Below are 19,087 nucleotides of genomic sequence, written 5' to 3' on the forward strand. Positions count from 1 at the left end.
CTCAGGGTGCTCCGGCCGCACGGAGGAGGCCCCGCCTACCTCGAGGATCCGCCCACCGGAGCTCCGCCCACCTTAGAGGTCCCGCCCCTCCCGAGCTCCCTTAAAAGGAGCCGCGCCCTCAGGTCTCGCTACGGTACTGGGAGGTTGCACCAGTTCCCTAGGGCGCCGGGCTTCAGGACGAGGGGCTCACGCCACATCACGGGCTAGGAGGGCGAAGGCGCCAGGCGGCCCTGGTCCGAGAGGCGCGTTAAGTGATTAATTATGTGTCCTGTTCGTCTGGGTGCTTTCCTTCCAAGAACCTTTCGAGCTCCACCTCCGTCCTGGGGGAGGAGGGGCTGCACTTCCCGCACCCTGGGTGGAGGGGCTCGGAGCTAGAGAAGCGGGTGGAACAGGTCCCACCGGCCCCGCGTCCCGGAGGGGGACCCCAGAGGGACGGAGGTGGGAGCCCACGTGATAACCAGCTCTTCCCTCTTAGCCGTCCTAGCTTGGGCTGCCGGCTCCCCTTCTCTCCACCTCTGCCACCCGCCTAGTCGCCACACTTCCTAAGTGATGCTGACACCCCCTTGACCTCAGGGCCTTTGCTCCTGCTACAACTGCCCCCACCAGGCCGGCTTTCCCTGGGGCCCGCTGGCCAGTCGCCTGGGGGTTTCACCCTTCCTTGCCTGGGCCTAACCTGGGGATCCCGTTAGGACTGTCAGGGCCTGCCCAGCGCCACGCCGCCCCCCCACCCCTCCACCTTTTCAGGAGCAGTACCCCACCAGCTTGGGACCTTCTGCTGCTTGCAAGCCCTGATCCCAAATCACCACCACCAGTGCCAAGAGCAGGTTGGAGTGCCCCTCGCCCTCCTTGGCTTTTCCTCTTCCTCACCGTCCTGACAACCTGGAGGGTCCTGCACCCTCAGCGCTTGTTGCCCCGAGAGCTCCTCCTTCTGGAAGCATCAGCTCCCAGAGCACCCTCTCCTGGTCCTCCCACTGTGGGGGTCTCTTCTCCCCTCACTCAGCCGAGCCCACCTACTCCCTCATGTGCCCGGCCTCAGCCCAGCTTCCCCTCTGCTTGGTAGCCCACGGCCTACTGGACTCCACTCAGGCGGCCTCAGCCCCTCAGCCCAGCCACTCCAGACGCAGCAGGGGGCCTGCCCAGGTGCCCCTGCTCCTCAGTCAGTGCCTCCCCCTCCCTGTGTCCAGCCCAAACCGGCCCACCAGGGTCCCCTTCCCTCAGGCCTCACCTCCACCCCATCCTGGCTCCCCCAGAGGCCCTCCTTGCCCTTAGTACCGCCAGCCCGCTCTCCTCGCAGCCCCTCTTCCCATCCTGTGCTCACAGACACCCGGACGTAGGCTGGTACATGTGCAGACGCATACACACATGCACACGTGGCGGGGGCTGCAGCCTGCCCGCAAGGGCCGCCATCCCTAAGGAGGCGACCTGGGCTGCAGGCCTCACGGGCCCCCCCGGCCAGCCCCTTGCACAACAGTGTATGCACTCGCCACTCAGGGTTTCCTCGCCAAAAGCAGCCCCCACCGCAGCACAGGACCCCCTCCTCCATCCAGAGCCACCTGAGGGAGCTTGAAGCCTGCATGCCACCATGAAGCTCAGCGAGGAGCTCCCGGGACAGGAGCTGGCCGGGTGGGCGAGCGCAGGGCCAGGCGGGGTTGAGCGCTGTGGTGTTGGTGTGGACAGATGCAAGCACCTCTTGCAAGTGTTCAGACTTTATTTCACGGTGATTGACACAAACACAAATTGGAGTTAGTAACAGGACTTCTGAGGCTCCTGCAGCCTCTGAGCCTGACAGCCTGGCTGGGCTGGGGGAGAGGCTGGGGGAGGGGCTGCCACCCCCGCCAGGACAGGTGAGGGCGGCTGCGGGGACGGGACCAGATGAGACCTAACATTGCAGTTTAAGGCGTCTCTGGCTTTGCAGCCGTCTCTGCCACCCCGCACCTGCCCCTTGGTGTTGCCTAGACGCCCAGCCCGCCCCCGGTCACTCCTGGATAAGGACAACCCCTCCTCACACCACAACTGGACAGCTTTGCTGTGCAGCGTCCTCAGCTGCCCTCGGGCCAGGACAGGAAAGACAACAGCCCTGCCACCCAGCTGTCAAATAAAATCAGTACATAAAGACTCTGCGGTGGGTGGCCAGGCCTGGACGTGCATCCTCAGGAGGGGATGCTGGCCCCCCAGCCAGGCAGGCAGTGACGTCCTCCACGTCACAAGTGGCCCCACGCCCTCTCAGGGTTCCTCGTGGGGCCTTGAGGGGAGGAGGGGGGACACAGCCATGTCCAGGGTGGCTGGGTGGATGGGCAGGGCCAGCTACGGGCCAGGGTGCCCTGAACAGGCCTGTGCCCGGCCTATGCTCTCCAGTGCCCTGGGACAGGTGGACTCAGCTGGAGGGAGGGGCACAGCATGGCCTCAACAGTGACATTGTTTCACAGGACTGACACAGGGGGCCTGGGCTCGGCGGGCCCTGGTGAGGCTGGTCCCGCCCAGCATAGGCAGGGAGGAGGGGCGGCTCAGATGGGAACCCAGAGAGGCCCCGTGGGGCTTGCACAGAGGAAGGGCACCCTAAACCCTACAGTGCCTACCTGCTCTGGGGACACAGGCCTCGCCAGATGGAACATGGGCAACGTATGTATGCGGGGCCTGCCGACAGGCTGGAGAACACAGGGGCCAGCACAAGTGGATACTTGGGGAAGGCACAGCCTGAGAGGCCAGGACACGGTGTCCCAAGGCAGAGGGGCACGTCCCAAGGCTGCTGAGTGAGCCAGGCCCTCCATGTGCAGCATTCCTCCCCCAGCCCCTTGGAGTCCCTTGGCACCAAGTCTGTCTCTGCAGCGTGCCTGCCTGGACGGGAGGGAGGCCGGGCCAGCAGTCCCTCCGGCTGACACATAGGCAAGAAAATCATATCAAAAAAGCAACAAGTTTACAAAAATAGAAAATAATTACAGCAGGGTGGGTCGTGGCTGCATTGTGGCTCACGGGGCAGGACAGGGCCGAAGGTCCGGCTTGGTGACGGCATCCTCCAGCAGGTTCAGCGGGCGCCGACCCACCACCACGTCCCGCAGGCAGCCCACGAAGCCCGTGCCGTAGGCCTTGGGCAGGGCCTGGCCCACAGGCAGCTTCTCTAGGCCACCTGCAGGAAGACAGAGGAAAGGTCACTGGGCTCAGTGACAGGCAGGCCGGACACTGGCGGGCAGAGGGCCCCACTGCATCTGAATGACCAGGTGAGTTACCTGCAGCCTGCCAGTGCCCGGGGGTGACCAGGGGACCAGCAGACGAGCTCCAGCCTCCTGGCCCCACACCACCCAGGGCACGGCAGGGGCTAAGACAGGAGGGGAGAGGGCCCCACCCCAGCCAGCCCACCTGCTGTCCTGGATAGCACTGACATGGGTGCCACTCTTCGTTGTCAGCTCCAGGGGATGGGACCTGTCCCTCAGAGACCCTTCGCTGTCCCTCCCCTGGCTTCCCCCCCCACCAATCACTCACCCAACCACAGGGCTCCATCTGTGTCCAGCTGCGTGGCACCCAGTGGGGAGGAACCAGTCACAGGGGCCTCATTGCCCACCTGAAGGGAGCCTTCCCTCTGTTCCCTGGGGGCGTGGTGGGTGGGGTGAGGCCATCAGGTGGCTCCAGGTCCTGGTCCCTCCATCCCTTTCGCCCCAACACCACACCCTGGGGACCGTCACCAGGTGTCACCCCTCGGGGCCAGGATGGAGTGGCACTGACCCCGGGAGAGCACGAGATGGCCAAGGGCAGGGGGACCTCCTGTGGGTCAAGCTTTGCTGGAGGGAACGGCCAAGGCTCAGACCAGAGGGACATGTCCCCAGCTGGCGTCTGGGTAGAGCGGGGAAACCCCTTTCAGATCAGGGGTTCCCTGGCCATCACTGCTTCTCCTGTACCCTCTCATCCCTCCTTCCGTGCGGGCAGTGACCTCAGGTCGGGCCACCAGCCCTCCTCGCCCTCCTCCCCCTACCAAACTCCTACCCTAGCCACGAGTGGCCAGGCATGCCCTGGCCGGGCAAGTCCAGGCAGCTCCCGCTGCTATTCTCGGTGGCCCCAGGCTCCCTGCTGACCTGTGTGCCCTGACCCGCAACCAGCGGTTGGTGCTGACTGGTACGGTGGAGCGCAGCACCGTGGGCTGGGAGCCCAGGTCGTAAGCCAGCTGCAGGCGCCCGTCCACGATGGCCAGTGCGATGTAGTCGGCCCGCTCTGTGGCTTTGCCACTCCACAGCACCAGCCCCTGCGTGGCCTCGGTGCGCAGGCTCAGCTCAAAGTAGTTGCTCTGTAGCGCCTTCTCACTGGTGGGCAGAGGGCTGGTCAGGACCTCTTGGGAGGGTGGTGGGGACGGGGTAGGGGTGGTAGGAAGGTGAGGGGCATGGCTACAGAGGCCATAAGGGCTAGTGGTGCCACCGGGGCAGCTGGATGGGCAGGTGGTGTCAGTGGGACAGATGGGCCGAGAGATGGATGGTGGGAGGTGGGGCCAGACGGGCAATCAGAGGAGTGAGGTGGACAGACACAGGGACAGCTCGGCAGGGAGATGCTCAGAGAGATGGGAAGGCAACAGGCAGACGGCAGGGGCCAGGGGCCGCTGCTCACCTGGGAAGTGCCCTGGAATCCGGAGTTTCAGGGCTTAGATGCAGGAAGAGAGGGAGGCAGGTGAGCAGGGGCAGACAGGCTGTAGTGCGGGGTGGGGCGGGACCCAGCAGCAGCCCCTCCCCACACCCCGTCTCCACCAGTGGAAGGCGGGCGGGGCAAGCATCCACGGAAGACACACAGGACCCTGGGGTGTCGGCTCCACCCACCACAGAGCCCGGGCCATGACACACATGCAACACACATGGGCAGACACAGAGCTGGTAGGCACGGCCCAGGCCAGGTGCAGGGGAAACAGCCGGGGCACGGGCGACACGGAACGAAGACCGAGGGCCCCTGGTCGGGAGAGACCCCCGGATGGCCCCCCATACACGTGGGCGTGTGCACACACGGGAGCACATGGACTTGTGTGCACACTGAGACACACGTGCTCGTGTAGGCACACAGACACGTGGGCACGCACGCACGCCGTGCCGGTGCCCCGCGGCGAGGGGAGTAGTTGCAGGGGGCATTCCACGCATCTGGGAAGGGGCGGCTCCCCACTTTCAAGCGGGGAAACGGAGCCCCGGCAGCACCAACAGCTCCCCCGAAGCCCCGTCCTCCTCCACTGGGGATGGAAAGTTCTGCCCTCGCCCACCCTTGGGATGTGCTGCCCGGTGGGTGGGGAGCAGAGGATGGTGACAGTGAGGGTGGAGGCAGAGCTACTTACGCTGGGATCTCATTGGTCAGTTCGCTTGGAATCAAAGAGACAGAGACAGTGAGAAGGAAGGAGGGTGGAGGAGGGGCGGAGGTGGGCACAGAGCCGGGGCCGGAGTGGAGGGTCCCGCAGACAGGACCAGAGAGTGGAGGGCGGAGGGGCGCCTGGCTCCGGAGGGCACACTACCTCTCCGCCACGGCGTTGAGGTACTCGATGTAGGTCCGTCCGTCAAAGGCCAGCGTGTCCAAGTCCCCGGCCGACTTCTCAATCAGGCCTGAGAGACAGCGGGGTGAGTGCGGCCTCGGGCAGGCTCCCCCTGCCCCGTCCAGCCTTGGCCCTGTGCCAGAAGCGCTCACCCTTCTCGCAGTGCAGCCCTGAGAAGCCCCCAGGACACAGGCACTCGTAGGAGGCCTCCCGAGGGAGACAGGAGGCCCCGTTGAGGCAAGGGTGACCCTCGGCCTCGGTACAAGGGTGGTCTGTGAAGGACGAGACACCCACCGCCCGCACCACGTGCTCCCGGGCCAGCAGCTGGCGGCCGTTCAGCGAGACCTGGGGACGGGAGCGAGAGCCTCTGTCCAGCCTGCCCGGACGGCCCCCATCCCAGGAGGACAGAAGCCCCCTCTGGGATGGGCCCTTCCTCGAGACTGTACCAGGGCACCGCCCCCGCCCCACGTACCAGCTGGATGGCACCATCCAAGCCAGAGGACACGGCGGCTGCCCGGGCCAGCTTGCTGAAGTCAGGGGCCCCCCCTACGTAGAGCGGCTCCTTCAGGTTGAGGACGGTGTGCGGCACCTGGGGGGAGGTGCAGCGGGGTGAGGGGTGTGGAGCCCACCCACCGGGCAGGAACAGCTCGAGCCCCAGACCAGGGCCCGTCCCCCGGTGATGACCCACCCCGCGCCCTCCAGCCTGCTGGAAGCAGCGTTCATCACAGACACGGCCTCACGGGCTTAGTGAGGGCGGAGCTACGCTAGGGGCGGAGGCGGCAGAAGAGGAAGGAGGCAGGATGAGAGGAGACGGTACCTTGCGGGATTTCTGGCATCCGAAGAGCGGAGAGCGGAGAGCGGAGAGCGAGCGGGGTGGGGTTGCAGAGCGAGGGCCAGGGAGCAGTGAGAGCAGAGAGGAGACACAGACAGAGGCCCAGGGCAGAGGAGAGAAAACAGTCCAGTGAGCTCGGGCTACGGGGCGGGGCCGCGCGCCTCCCGGGAGGGGGAGGGCGGCGGCGAGCAGGGGGGCAGCCCTGGAGACACTCGCTCAGCTCACCGGGGACTCCCCCAGCACACGGGGCCCATCGTCGACCCGCATGGCTCCTTTGCGTCCGTTTCGCTCCAGGGAGACCCTGGTCCAGGGGCCCAGGGCCACAGGCTCCAAAAAAAAACACCTGATGACCGCTGCCCCCTTGCCCAAGTCGTAGCGGAACTCCAGGACACGGTCGTGCAGTGCCAGCGACACGAAGTCGCCCTTGCCGTCTGTCTTCTGCCCGTTGTAGAGGAGCAGGCCGCTGGGGCCCCGGGCCAGGAACACCACCTCCAGTGCCATCTTCTCCCTGGGGTCACATGAGGGCAGGCAGGGGTGTCTCGATGCCCCCTCACCCCATGGCTGGATGGGGTTGGGAGCCGCTTCCCCTCATCGACCCCTCTGCCCAACTGACCCCAGGTCCCGCTCAAAGGTGTGCAGGCCTTTCAGCTCCAGGTAGGAGAAGCTGCTGAAGTCGGCCAGGAAAGGCTGGCTATTCTCGTGCTCTGAGACTGCGAGGACAGGAGAGGATCACACAGGGTGCCGGGCCCTGACCCCAGAGCCCCAGAGCCCCAGAGCCCCCACCGCCCTCCCTGCCCTGAGCGCCGCTGTCCCCACCTGTCTGGCAGAGGCTGCCCTCCCGGCCCTGAGGGCACTCGCACTTGGCCTCGCCCTGGGGCAGCACGCGGCAGGGGGCTGCCCCATGGCAGGGGTTCGGCTGACAAGGGTCCTTCTCGTCAGCACAGGTCGGGCCTGGAGGGAGGCAGGTTGGGGTCCCGGGAGGCCTGAGTCCCAAGCACAGACACACAAGTCCCCCCAGCACCCGGCCCAGGGCCCGCCCTCACCAAAGCGGCCGGGTAGGCACCGACAGTGGAACATGCCGGCCTCCAGGGCCTGGCATGGGGCCCCGCCGAGGCAGGGGTTAGGCACACAGGGGTGGTCCCCGCACTCGCCCACTCCAGAGCTTCGGGTCGCAGACCCCTGCCAGTCACTCAGCTCCAGCTGCTGGTTGTTGACGTCCAGCAAGCGGATGCAGCCCCTCAGCCCAACGCCGACAGAGGTCCGCTCGAGCACCCTGCCACCGAGATGAGAGGGTCAGGGGTCACAGGCCAGAGACCAGAGCTGTCTGTCCTCTCTCACAACCAGCTGTGACACTGGCGTCCCTGTCAGCCGGGGTCGTGAGTCAGGGCTGCTACCCGTCCCCGACCCCTCTTTGGGTCCTCACGAGATGGACAGTCAACCCACAGAATCAGGAGGCGGGTTGGGCTGAGTCAAGGGTCTGGACTGAAGGTCAGGGCCAGCCCAGCCCCTCCTTGGTGATTACACGGCAGCTTGGTCCTCAGCATCAGGACAGAATCAGGATCACGGTCAAGGGCTGGGGCTGAGGCCAGCGTCACAGCCGGGGGCCACACCCACACTTCCAACCCCTCTGTTATCCACAGGGAGCTTGGACCTCCTGGATGCCACCCCAAGAGTCAGGGATCAGGGCCAAGGTCGGGGGTCTGCGGTCGGGGCCACACCACCCTCCTCCATGCTCACACGGAAGCCTGGTCCTCCGGGACGCCACCCACAAAAAGGTCCATGTCCAGGTTGAGGCCGTCAGTGCCACTGGGGCTCTGGCCCAGGACAGGGGTCTCACCATCCACCGAGAGAGTGCCCTGGCGCCAGTGCCGAGACAGCTCCAGGTGATGCCACCGGCCGGGCTGCACGGGCACTGAGCTGGTGAGCACCGCGGGCCCCGAACCTGTGTCGAACCTGGGGGGCGGGAACAGGCGCTCATGACAGCCAAACGGAGCCAGGACCACGGGCTGGCCCTGCCCCCCACCCCCACCCTCATCCCTGACACCCCCAAACACCCGCCACCCACCTGAGCTGCACGCGGCCCCCCAGCAGCGCCAGTGCCAGGAAGTCCTTGCCCCGGACATTGCCGTTATACAGCAGCAGACCCTGGGGCTCCAGTGCCCGGAATTCAAGCGCCAGGCGCAGGGTGTGGTAGGCACGGAGGGTGGGGAAGGCCAGGAAGGAGTGGCCCCCGAAGGCCGGCACGGAGGGGCGCGGTGCTGCAGGAGACGGAGGGGCAGTGGAGGGCACAGAGGACCCGGCTGCCCGGGCTCTGACTGCCGGTCCGAAACCCCCAGCCCTGTCCCCAGCGCTGGGCCAGGGAGTCCAACCGGCCGCTCACCCCAGCCTGGCCCCCCCGCCCGGGCCCCCACTCCCGGCGGCCCGGCCCTCCCCAACCTGGCCCCCTCTGCCTCCCTGCCCCTCCCCCGCGTGGATGACCTTACCCTGCTCGCAGACAGCGCCCCCCCTGCCCGCTGTGCAGCGGCAGGTGAAGTCTTCACCTGAGCCCTGGTCCTGGCAGGTCCCCCCGTGGAGGCAGGGCTGGGAGTCACAGGGCCTTGGGGACTGCTGGATGCCCGGGGGCGAGGGCCGGTGTGCAGGCACACGGCTAGGGGCAGGGGTGGGGGGCTGGCGCGCGGTGAAGGGCACTGTGATCCTGCTGACGGGCCGGCTGGTGTGACTGGGATAGAGGGCCCGAGGGGTCACAGCTGAAGGTGGCAGGCGGGCCACAGTGGTGGCTCTGGCCGTGGCTGCAGCAGGGGTGGCTCCCGTGAAGAACGCAGGAAACCAGTCTGGGGGTAGGGGAAGCTGTCAGGATCCGCAAGGAGCAGGGATCCCAAGCGCAGTGCGCGGCGTTGGGGATGGAGGGTGGGGACAAGCTGTGGCTGGCGGCCGGACCAGGCTCTCACCGAAGTCCATGAACCGCACGTGTTCCTGCAGAGGCCGCCTCACGCCCAGGGACCGGCGCCTGGATGCCTGGATCTGCCGGACCAGGGCCTGGCACACATCGGGTGCCCTGAAGGCTGTGGCTGGGGAGGAGGGACCCTGAGCATGGTGGAGGCCAGGGCAGCCCCCCACTTCCCGGGGGGACTGGGGTGGGGGCTCACTGGGGTCGAAGTGCACATCCACGATGGCTCGGACGGAGTTGCCGGGCCCCAAGTCCCGCAGGCGGACACTTCGAAAGTCCTTCTTAAGGTCCGAGTTCCGGAAGAGGTCATCCAGCTGCGGGTGGAGAGTGAGTTAGGGCTCCGGGAAGCTGCCCAGGCTGGACTGTTGGGCCCTCCTCCCGCCCCCACAGCGCTTCTCTGGGTCTGTCCTGGGAAAAAGGCCAGTGGCTGGGTAGGGGCTGCCACCCTGGCCATGGCCCCACACTTACCGCGCTCTCGATGCTCCTGGCCGTCTCCCCAAACAGCTCGGACTTGGGGTCGGCCATCTCCGGCGTGTAGAACAGCTCCTGCCCCTCGACCCCCTCGAGCTCCAGCACACCCTGGAACACCTTGGTGGCTGCGGGGGAGGGAGCAGTGAGGTCCTGCCCGGCACCTGCCTGGCCTCTGGGCCAGCCTTGGGCGCAGGCCCCAGCAGTGAGCCACGCGGGGTGCAGGGCAGGTGGTGGTTAGTCAGATGGTCATGAGGTTAGTGCGGACCCCGGGGCAGGGCTGGCATCGGTTACCAGACAGACTCCTCGGAGCAGTGCCCCAGGCCGGCTTGCAACAGGAAAAACAGGTTAGCCACGGGGTCCTGGGCACCCACGCGTGTGCGGGGGCTGAGAACACACGTTATGTGTGCACGTACTGAATCCCCAAGACCGCTTGCACATGTGTGCTAAAATCAGAAGGTCACAAAGCCTGGGTGCCCACCTGCTGGACAGGCCTGTGGCCGGGAGGAGAGACAGCATCTCTGGATGTGTCCAGGCCATTCCACACGCTCCACCCAGGCCCCCGGCCACCCACTCACCAGGACAGTTGGAGCCCTCTGCGTCCAGTGAGGGTGTCTTGCCATCTGAGCAGCAGCCCATAGGCGAGTTGTAGCAGGAAGCCCTCTCCATGGGTGGCCCGGGGGTCACAGCGCTGTCTCTCTCAGGGGGCTCGAGTCCTGGGGAGGTGCCGTCTGAGCCCAGCCCCAGGTGCAGCCCTCCTGGGCCCTGCCCCCACGTCCCGGAGCCTGTGCTCACCTCCTGAGCCAGCCGCACTGGCCTCCAAGTCACCACTCAGCTCCTCGTCGCCGCTCCCATCGGCGCTGCCAAAGGCAGATGTGACGAGGCTGGCTGCCAGGGAGGCGGCCGTGGGAGGCATGGTCAGCACAGGCCTTGCAGCGGTCCTGGGGACGCTGGCAGTGGTCCAAGGTTGCGATGCGGGTCGAGCGGTACTGCTGGGAGCCAGGGAGAGGGCGCTGGGTGGAGGCAGCAGCGCCTTGCTCAGGTCAAGCCCTGAGGGGGCCACAGAGGCAGATGTCGGACGGGGGCCGGAAGTGATGTCTTCTGTAAGGAGAGGAGATTCCAGGTGGCGGGGCTGGTGGTCAGAGCGGGGTCAGGCCTTCCTGGTCAGTCTGGGGCAGTGGGTGAGGCCTTACCCTGGCAAGGGCCGAGGCTCTGGATAGAGATGTCCAAGCCCTGGCGGCAGGCAATGGTCCTCAGCTGGCACTCGTCGCCATAGGTGACTCCATCTGACCCACAGACCTGGGGCACAGGACACGGATGCTGGGGGGAGGCCCCTCCACACCCCTGCCACCCTCCACACTACCCATCCCTCACCTTGGTAGCATTGGCCCCTGGACAGGCGGGTGTTGGGCACACACAGTGGGCGGAGCCAGCCTCCTCCACGCAGGACGCCCCGAACTCACAAGGCATCTCAGCACAGGTCTTGGGTGCCGGGGAGTCTGGGGCACAGACACGGGAGAGCCCACTGGCTCAGGAAACCCCGCCCCTATGACGGCCTCATCCCCAGCACAGGGGGCCAGGGGCAGTGCCAGGTCTGGCCCTCACCTGTCTCACAGCCAGCAGGGCCCAGGGCACGGCCGTCTGGACACTGCCCGCACCTGGGTCCGGCCACCCCGGGCTTACAGGAGCACAGCCCGGTCATCTGTTCACAGTCGTCCCGCACGGCCCCCTGGGGGTCACAGCTGCAGGCTGGGAGGCAGGGGAGGAGGCTGAGACCTGTGCCCGGCTTCCCCGCAGGCTCCAGGGCCTGGCCCAGCCCCTGCCAGGGGGGATGAGGAGAGCAGGGACAGGGTGGGCAGGCAGCAGTGCTCAGCTGGGGACCGATCGTGGGCCCCGTCACTCACGGGTACAGCCACTCCGGCCATCGGTGACAATGCCACGAAAGTTCCAGAAGCCGGGCTCGCAGCGGTCACACTTGAGGCCCCCCACGCCCGGACGGCAGGAGCACTGGCCTGTGGCCGGGTCACAGGTGCCACCGTAGGAGCCGTGGGGGTTGCACTGGCACGAGCCTGCAAGGCCAGGGCAAGGCAGGGTCACCGCAGCTGCGTGGCTCTGCCTGGCTGCGGGTCAGGGCCAGGCTCGGGTACTCACTGGGGCAGCCGGCCAGGCCCACACCCCGGGCAGCAGTGATGTTGTCCAGGCAGCAGCCGTAGGGGCTCTGAGCGCAGTGCAGGGGAACCGCAGGCAGCAGCGGGGCCAAGGTGGGGGCTGCAGGGAGGGGCAGGGGTTGAGATGCCAGGCAGGGCCAGACGCTCCACCTGGGCACGGCCCCTCTGCCTCGACCGCCCCCGCCCTCACCACTCAGCCCTCCAGATGCCGGCTCCCACCAGGGCCCGTGGGTCTGCAGCTCGGGTCACAGGCGGGAACCCCATACCGCACATGAGAACAATAACGTGTCTGCGCACCGAGTACCAGCAACATGTGAAACGCCCACAGATCGTGGACGTGAAGCTCCGTGCACACACATGCAACCAGAGCCACACGCTCGGATTAGTAGGCCTCGGCAAGGTGGCAGGCACACACGTACACCACACTCCCCCGCGCACAGACACATACAGGAGAACTTGTGCGTGCACCAAGATTCCACGATTGCCGGTCATCATCAGTCTCCTCTCAGAAGAAAAAGTGCCCGGAGGGTGGGCCTCGCTGGTTCACTGATGCCCCCGCGCACACAGTAGGTGCTCAGTGCACACTTGCTGAGCGGCAGGCACACACGTCCACGTACCACAGCTGCACAAATGCGGATACACACTAACAGCACACACTGCAAACACGATACACATGTTCACACACGCCCACCACAGCATACACGCAACAACTTCGAACAAGACATGGAGCCCCACAAGCCTCACACCCGTGGGCACACGTACCTTTGAACAGGCACATGTGTGCCCACACACAGCCGGACACGCCCGCACGCCCACTCACCACTGCAGGCTCCCTGGGCCACGACGTACAGCTCTGGCCGCGATTCACACCTGGCCTTCTTCAGCTCACACTCGGTGCGGTAGGTGACCCCGTCCGAGCCGCACACCTGCAGGAAGGGTGTCAGGGCAGGTGTGGGCGGCCACGGCCCCTGCCTCACTGCCCAGTGGGAGTCGGGGGGGGGGGCCTCACCGGGCTCCTCAGGGTGCTCTGGCAGCTGAAGTCGCAGACGCACGGCCCGTCCTCTGAGTCCTCGTCCCAGATGCCGCCTCGCTGCCGGCACAGCTCCTGTCCACACTCACCGTGCTCTCCAGAGCCCGAGCCTCCCGAGCCGCACTCGGCTGCAGGGAGGAGGCCAGGTCATCTCGGGGTCCCGGCCGAGGCTGGCGCCCAGCAGCCCACACCAGCTGCCCCCGAGCCTACCCTGCTCACACGGCCCCACCCGGGCCTCCTCTATCTGCATCTGCTGCTGGCAGGCCGCCTCGCGGAGCTCGCAGGAACTGCGGTAGGTCACGCCGTCGCTGCCACACACGGGGCCGGGCGGAGGGCGCTCGCACCGGGGACACACGCACCGCCCCGCCGAGCACACGGCCCCGAAGGCGCACACTGTGTCTCCGCAGGTCTCTGCAGAAGGCGGGGCCGGGTGGGGGGTCAGCTGATACTGGGTGGAGGAGGCACGGGACCACAGCCCGCCGGGCGCCCCCAGCCCCGCTCACCGCAGGGTCCAGCCGAGGCCACGTGCAGGCCGATCTGGCGTGTGCAGGCGTGCACGTGCAGCTCACACTCGCTGGCATACGTGCGCCCGTCAGAGCCACACACGGGCTGGGCCGAGGCCACGCACTCGGAGGGGCATACGCAGCGCCCGGTCTCAGCCTCGCACAGGGCTCCAAAGCGGCACTGCCCACAGCGGTCTGGGGAGGAGGCTCCATCACCACGGTGACGAGGACGGCCACCCCCCAGCTAGACCCACTCATCCACCACTGACCACAGGGTCCTCGGCGAGCCACCCGGATCTCCCGCCCAAGGGCGCAGGCCGTAGCCTCCAGCTCGCACGTGCTGCCGTACGTGACGCCGTCGCTGCCACACACGGGATCGTAGATGCCTGAACACGCTCGCTGACACGCACACTCGGCTTCCCCATTCTTCACAGCACACATCGCCCCGAATGGACACTGCACCCCGCGGCACGGGGACGGGGGCTGGTCTGGGGAGAATGTGGCCACTCAGCAGGGTCCCCACCTGCTCTCCTAGGCGACGCGCAAAGCCCCACGCAGCAGACCCTTTCCCAGGGTGGGGATGGTGTGGGAAGAGTGGACCAGGAGGAGGGCGGGATGCGCAGGACACAGCAGAGAAAGGGACAGACGCGGACACACGTGGGCAGGGACACAGACTCAGACGGCCCCAGGTCCCGGCGTGAGTGTGGGGAGGGGCTGCCCTCTAGACCCAGGAGCTTCTGGACTGGTCTCAGGGGCTGGTGGGAGGGCCAGCTTTACCAGCCCACCCAGGCCACTGACCCTTGACCACCAGCAGCCCTGGGACGCCCATGCGTGGGGGCGGGGGTGCTCTCTCTGTGGGGGGACGAGTCTGCAACCCAGAGCCACACCCAGGGCCACACGGGGGAGGAGGTGTCTGTCCACTTGCTCTGAGGACCGCAAGGCCAGGCAGCAGCGAGCCACCCCCCCCTGCCGCGCGGGGGGCAGACCTCAGGCTGTGGGCTCCTGGCGGCAGGCGCGGTACCTCATCCTGCCAGCAGGTCAGGCTGGAAGACACAAGAGGTGGACCCAAGAGGGAAGGGAGAGCAGAGGAGAGGAAACAGACACAGAAAGAGAGACCGGAAAGATGGGCAGACCGGCCGATGGGGACGGAGGTAGAGGTGGGCAGAGCCCCAGTCCACTCAGGACGCGCTGTCTCTGCCCATTCCTGGTCCCTCGAAGCCCGACTGAGACGCTGCCTCTAAGGCGGCTGTGTGTCCCAAGAGTGTGGCACCCGGAGGACTTGAGGGCTGTCGGGCAGGTCCCAGGGAACCTGCCCACGGACCCCTGCCTCTGCCGCACATCCCCCCAGGTGCTGCAGGCACCTCCCTGACAGATGCCACCTCCCCAGAGCCCGCCGACGGGCAACAGCCCTGCCAAGGCTCCCCAGAGTGACCAGCTGTCGCCCACAAGCCCAGGGAGGAGAAGCATGACTCAGAATGGAGATGGCACGTGATGACAGGCAGCGGGGACTGCCGGACCAGCCTGCTCGCGGCACGGAGCCCGCCCACGGTGCTCACCACACGGGCCCTGGCGTTTGGCGGGGATGCTGCGCTGCTGCTGACACTCGGCCTGCTGGCGCCAGCAGTCATTGTCATACGTGCGCCCGTCGTGGGCGCACACGGGTTTGTAGGCCCCATCACAGATGACACGGTCGCAGGAACAGCGGGGGCGGCCTCGGCGGGACAGGCACACGGCACTGAACTTGCACGCCTCTGGGCACTGGTCTGGGGAGGCAAGGAGATCAGAAGAGCCAGAGTACCACGCTGGCCCCCACGCTGGGATGTGCAGGGGATCCACGGGCACACGAGGTGATGAGTGGGGACCCACGAGGCACGCGAGGGAGGGTGGGGACAGGCGGGGCCCTGGGTCATGCAGAGTGCCAGGACGGGGCCCTCCCCCAGGAGCCGCCCACCTCGAGGCTGGCACTGGCCAGAGCGCACTTTCTGGAGGAGGAGGCCTCGGGTGGCCCCGGTTCGGCCCATGACGCAGTCGTTACCATAGGTAACCCCATCATCCCCACACACGGGCGCCTGCCTCGGAGGGCAGCTCTCTGGCCGCAGGAGCATCTCGGGGCGCCGCGTGCGTGGGTCCACACGGCAGATGAGGCTCAGGTCGTTGAGGGCGCCCTGGCAGGGGTCTGGGGGCAGGGAGGCGGAGGTCAGGGCACTGCCGCTGTGCGCACACACTGACTGAGGTCATGCTACACGCGCAGGGGTAGCGCTCACCGCAAGGGCCGTCGAACTTCTTGAACACGTTTTCCTGGTGGGCACAGGCTTGGCGCAAGAGCTGGCACTCGCTGGGGTAGTCAGTGCCGTCGCTGCCACACACAGGGCCCCCGGGGGCCCCCAGGCACGTGGCAGGGCACAGGCACGTGGCTGTCAGTCCATCTGCGGAGCGCGCACAGGTGCTGCCAAAGCTGCAGGTTACATTGGAGCAGGGGTCCCTGGTCCCTGTGGGCGGAACAGGGCGGGGTCACACTGGCCGGCGGCGGGCCCTCAGCGCACGCCCTCACCGCAGGCCCCGCCCTCCTCATCCCTCCTCACTCAGGCCCGCTCCAGCCCCTCCCCCGCGCCCCCCCAAATCCACGCTCGGCCCAGAACCCAGTGCCCTGCCGGCCCCCACCCCTCTCTTCTCACTTATTCCCCTTCCTGCTTCTCTGGAGGCCTCCCCTCTCCTCAGGCCTGTCCCCACTTGGGTTCTTGTCTGCCCACTCCCCCACCTTCCACGTCCCCACAGCCAGCCTCCCCCAGGTCCGTGCTCTGCTGTGGCTCGTGGCCTCCCAGCTGCAATCTCTCGCTGGGGCCCCGCGGGCACCCACACACCTCATCCTTCCTCACCTATCCTCCTGGGCCCCCACCTCAGGAAATGTCGCCGCCCCCACCCCCTCCCCAGGCCCTGCTGCCCCACCTCACGCTCAGCATGACCTCCTCAGGGACCCTAGCACACCGGGCCCTGCGCACCCGACTGTTTTCTTCTTTAAACATTCTAGTTCTCAACTTTGCAGCGTCGCCAGCGCACACCCGCTCACTGAGTTGCAGAGCCGTCGGGACAGGCCCTCCTGGGCACAGCGTCAGGGCAGCGGGCAGGCTGACTCCTCAGGACTCCCACCCAGGGTGACACTCCCATAGGCGGGGCAGGCCCGCTACCGGCTGCGGCGGTCTGGATGCCATAAAGGTTTAATTGGGTCCACTTATCATTAATAAGTTATGGGGGTCGGGGGGCGCCCCCATCACCTCCCAGCAGGCTCAGGCAGGGGGGCAGGAGGAAGCAGCCTCAACTCCGAGGGGTCTGGAGCAGCACAGGCAGCTGGCGCTATCACCATAGCAACAGCCCACCCCAGGCTCCCGCGAGTCTGTCTGGGAATCCCTGCCCCCACCCCCCACGGGCTGAATGAACTGGGGCTGGAGGCAAGGGCGGGGCCAGCAGGGATACCATGCCCCACCTGCATTCACCCGCCACGTGACGGTGGGCACCTCAGCATCTCCTCCAGTGAATGGGGACAATAGAACCTACCCTCCAGGGTTGTTGTGAGGCTAAATGGGCCAATACCTGCAAAGGCTTGGAGAGGCCCAGCACTCCACTGCGGGCCGGGTGGGGGGTCAGCCGCTGCGATGACTAGAGCAGTAAGAGCTGCCAGCATATGGGCCATCCCTTGTCCCGGCTCAACACTGTCTACTCATAGCCCCTCTCCTCACTTTCCGTTTCGCGGGCTCCTTCTCTCTCCCCTTAGCACTTCCTCTCACTTTCAGCCCTCACCTGCCCAAGGCCCTGGGGACCCCCAGGCCAAACCCAGGGGCACTTGCCCCGTCTGGCCGGCTGCTGTATCTGGCTTCAATTGGACCTGTTGATCAAGGTCTTTCCCAGGGTCCTGACCCTATGGCCGAGGACCTGGTCACCGCACTGCCCCTCGGGCTCAAGCCTCTCTCTCCCTCTGGTCACCCTGGTCCAGCCGGACACCACCCAAGGTCCTGACCCCTGGGCCAAGGACACCTACTCCTCTATGACCAGTAGGTTCCTCGTCCTCCAAGACTTGCACCCTCATCATGCAGGCTGCCCCTCCTTAGCGCAGGTGGAGCGCCCAGAGACCTGCAAGCTTCACGGCCCTTGAGCGTCACCTCTGGGGCTCTGCCATGCTTGCCCTCCTGAAGGAGCCTCACTCCTTCCTTGCCCAAGGCTCCCTCACAGTGTGCGATGCCGGAGGCGGTGGTGGCTTTTTATAGCCCCCGCCGGTTGGAGTGGGTATATTTAACTCTCTCCCCAGACCTGGGTAGGCTGGAGGATGGAGCACGTGCCCTGAGCCCTGCCTGTGACCAAGAATGTGCTGTGTGTGCGCCTGGGAGGGATGACGATGGTCATGTGGGGTAGCTGTCCCGAAATGTGTGATGGGATCCGAGGGCAGGTGTGGGGCCCGTGTGGAAGGCTGTGGGGCGAGCCAATGCATGTGTGAAGGAAAAGAGACACAGCAGGCCTTGGGGCTTGAGGAGAGAAGGCTGAGGACGCTGGGAGAGAGGAAGGTGTTTAAACCCAGCCAGCTCCAGGCCTCTTGTCCACAGCCTATGAGAGGCTCAGTCCTGGGCCCAAACCCCCAGCCCAGTGCAGACCTGCCCCCTCCCATGGCCCATCCCATGTATGGACGGCCCTCTGTGTACTTCCAGGAACCTGGGCCGTGCCTGCCCAGCAGGGGGCCCAGGCACTGAAAGCAGACCTGGGAGCAGCTCCCTCTCCCAAGAGGACCCCAGGCCACCCCTTTCCCCTGCCCTCCGGAGGCACTGACAGCTTCCTCTCTTCCCCGCTCACATTAGCTTAATTACAGCAGCCCCCCAGGGAGGCCGGGCCCCAGCCCACAGAACAGGTCAAGGAGGCCAGGCCCAGCCTGCTCAGTCGAGGAACAGACCCGCCCATCCCTCCTCAGACAGCTGCTGCTGGTCCTGCTGAGGCCCTCTCCCCAAGCCCCTGGCCCCCCACGCCCTCTGTACACATCTTCTGACCCATCTCTCAACCCGTGGGCTCCGGCACTAAGTCAGTCCCAACTTTGAGGCCAAGGTGGGGCCAGGCCCAGGGACTGCGGACCCCAGGTTCCCTTTGCTGTCCACCACTGTGGACTCCCCAGGAAGGACCCAGGTTCCCTCATCCAGCCTCCTGCTGCTCCAGACACAGCTAACATGTCTGATGTACACGCCCCAAGAATGACCACCAAGAGTACCACCGCCCCTCCAAGCACAGATTGCCAAGCTCAGTCTGTCACCAACTGAGCCCTCACTCACCATCCGGAGGCGTTGGGGGCACTGGCGTGAAGTGGGTCCCAGGTTTGTCTGGAAAAAAAACAAATCTCCAAGTCAGGTACCCCCCGCCCCCGCTCCCCAGCCCGAGCCAGTCCTTCCATAGCCTGTCCCATTGTCCAGCCTGGAGGGGTCACCCCTGCCTGCACACATCCCTTCCCTGGCTTTCCTCTGCCCCTCCGGCTGTATCATCATGGTCTGACACCTGTCAAGGAGGCCCAGTGGCAGGGGTGTGGGCAGCCACCTATTCCCGAGATGAGCCCCAGGTCCTGCCAAAGCCCCCATTCCCAGCGTAGCCAGCTGCCCCCAACCCACCCCCCAACGAAAGTTGTCTCT

General features: G+C 66.4%; 1 protein-coding gene across 1 annotated transcript in view; it reads right to left on the minus strand.

The window, feature by feature from the left end:
- Positions 1-1,690: 1,690 nt before the first annotated feature.
- AGRN (agrin) overlaps positions 1,691-19,087 on the minus strand; it is a 31,174-nt gene continuing 13,777 nt past the window's right edge. Inside the window, exons 3-34 of the mRNA XM_024760265.1 lie at positions 18,737-18,784; positions 15,698-15,922; positions 15,385-15,609; positions 14,990-15,196; positions 13,703-13,921; positions 13,434-13,628; positions 13,141-13,341; positions 12,910-13,058; positions 12,721-12,826; positions 11,884-12,000; positions 11,637-11,801; positions 11,338-11,481; positions 11,107-11,231; positions 10,926-11,031; positions 10,528-10,833; positions 10,311-10,448; positions 9,733-9,860; positions 9,464-9,578; positions 9,266-9,385; positions 8,801-9,148; positions 8,383-8,575; positions 8,055-8,270; positions 7,361-7,590; positions 7,134-7,268; positions 6,931-7,027; positions 6,543-6,825; positions 5,958-6,074; positions 5,638-5,830; positions 5,468-5,555; positions 4,065-4,289; positions 3,478-3,581; positions 1,691-3,124 (exon numbers count right to left, since the gene is read on the minus strand). Coding sequence (XP_024616033.1) covers positions 2,967-3,124; positions 3,478-3,581; positions 4,065-4,289; positions 5,468-5,555; positions 5,638-5,830; positions 5,958-6,074; positions 6,543-6,825; positions 6,931-7,027; positions 7,134-7,268; positions 7,361-7,590; positions 8,055-8,270; positions 8,383-8,575; positions 8,801-9,148; positions 9,266-9,385; positions 9,464-9,578; positions 9,733-9,860; positions 10,311-10,448; positions 10,528-10,833; positions 10,926-11,031; positions 11,107-11,231; positions 11,338-11,481; positions 11,637-11,801; positions 11,884-12,000; positions 12,721-12,826; positions 12,910-13,058; positions 13,141-13,341; positions 13,434-13,628; positions 13,703-13,921; positions 14,990-15,196; positions 15,385-15,609; positions 15,698-15,922; positions 18,737-18,784 — 5,426 coding nt within the window. The 3' untranslated portion in view covers positions 1,691-2,966. The remainder of the gene's footprint in view (positions 3,125-3,477; positions 3,582-4,064; positions 4,290-5,467; positions 5,556-5,637; positions 5,831-5,957; positions 6,075-6,542; positions 6,826-6,930; positions 7,028-7,133; positions 7,269-7,360; positions 7,591-8,054; positions 8,271-8,382; positions 8,576-8,800; positions 9,149-9,265; positions 9,386-9,463; positions 9,579-9,732; positions 9,861-10,310; positions 10,449-10,527; positions 10,834-10,925; positions 11,032-11,106; positions 11,232-11,337; positions 11,482-11,636; positions 11,802-11,883; positions 12,001-12,720; positions 12,827-12,909; positions 13,059-13,140; positions 13,342-13,433; positions 13,629-13,702; positions 13,922-14,989; positions 15,197-15,384; positions 15,610-15,697; positions 15,923-18,736; positions 18,785-19,087) is intronic.

Source organism: Neophocaena asiaeorientalis, unplaced genomic scaffold (genome assembly GCF_003031525.2).
Source record: "Neophocaena asiaeorientalis asiaeorientalis breed wild unplaced genomic scaffold, Neophocaena_asiaeorientalis_V1.1 scaffold489, whole genome shotgun sequence".
In the NCBI taxonomy this organism is placed as follows: Eukaryota; Metazoa; Chordata; class Mammalia; order Artiodactyla; family Phocoenidae; genus Neophocaena; species Neophocaena asiaeorientalis.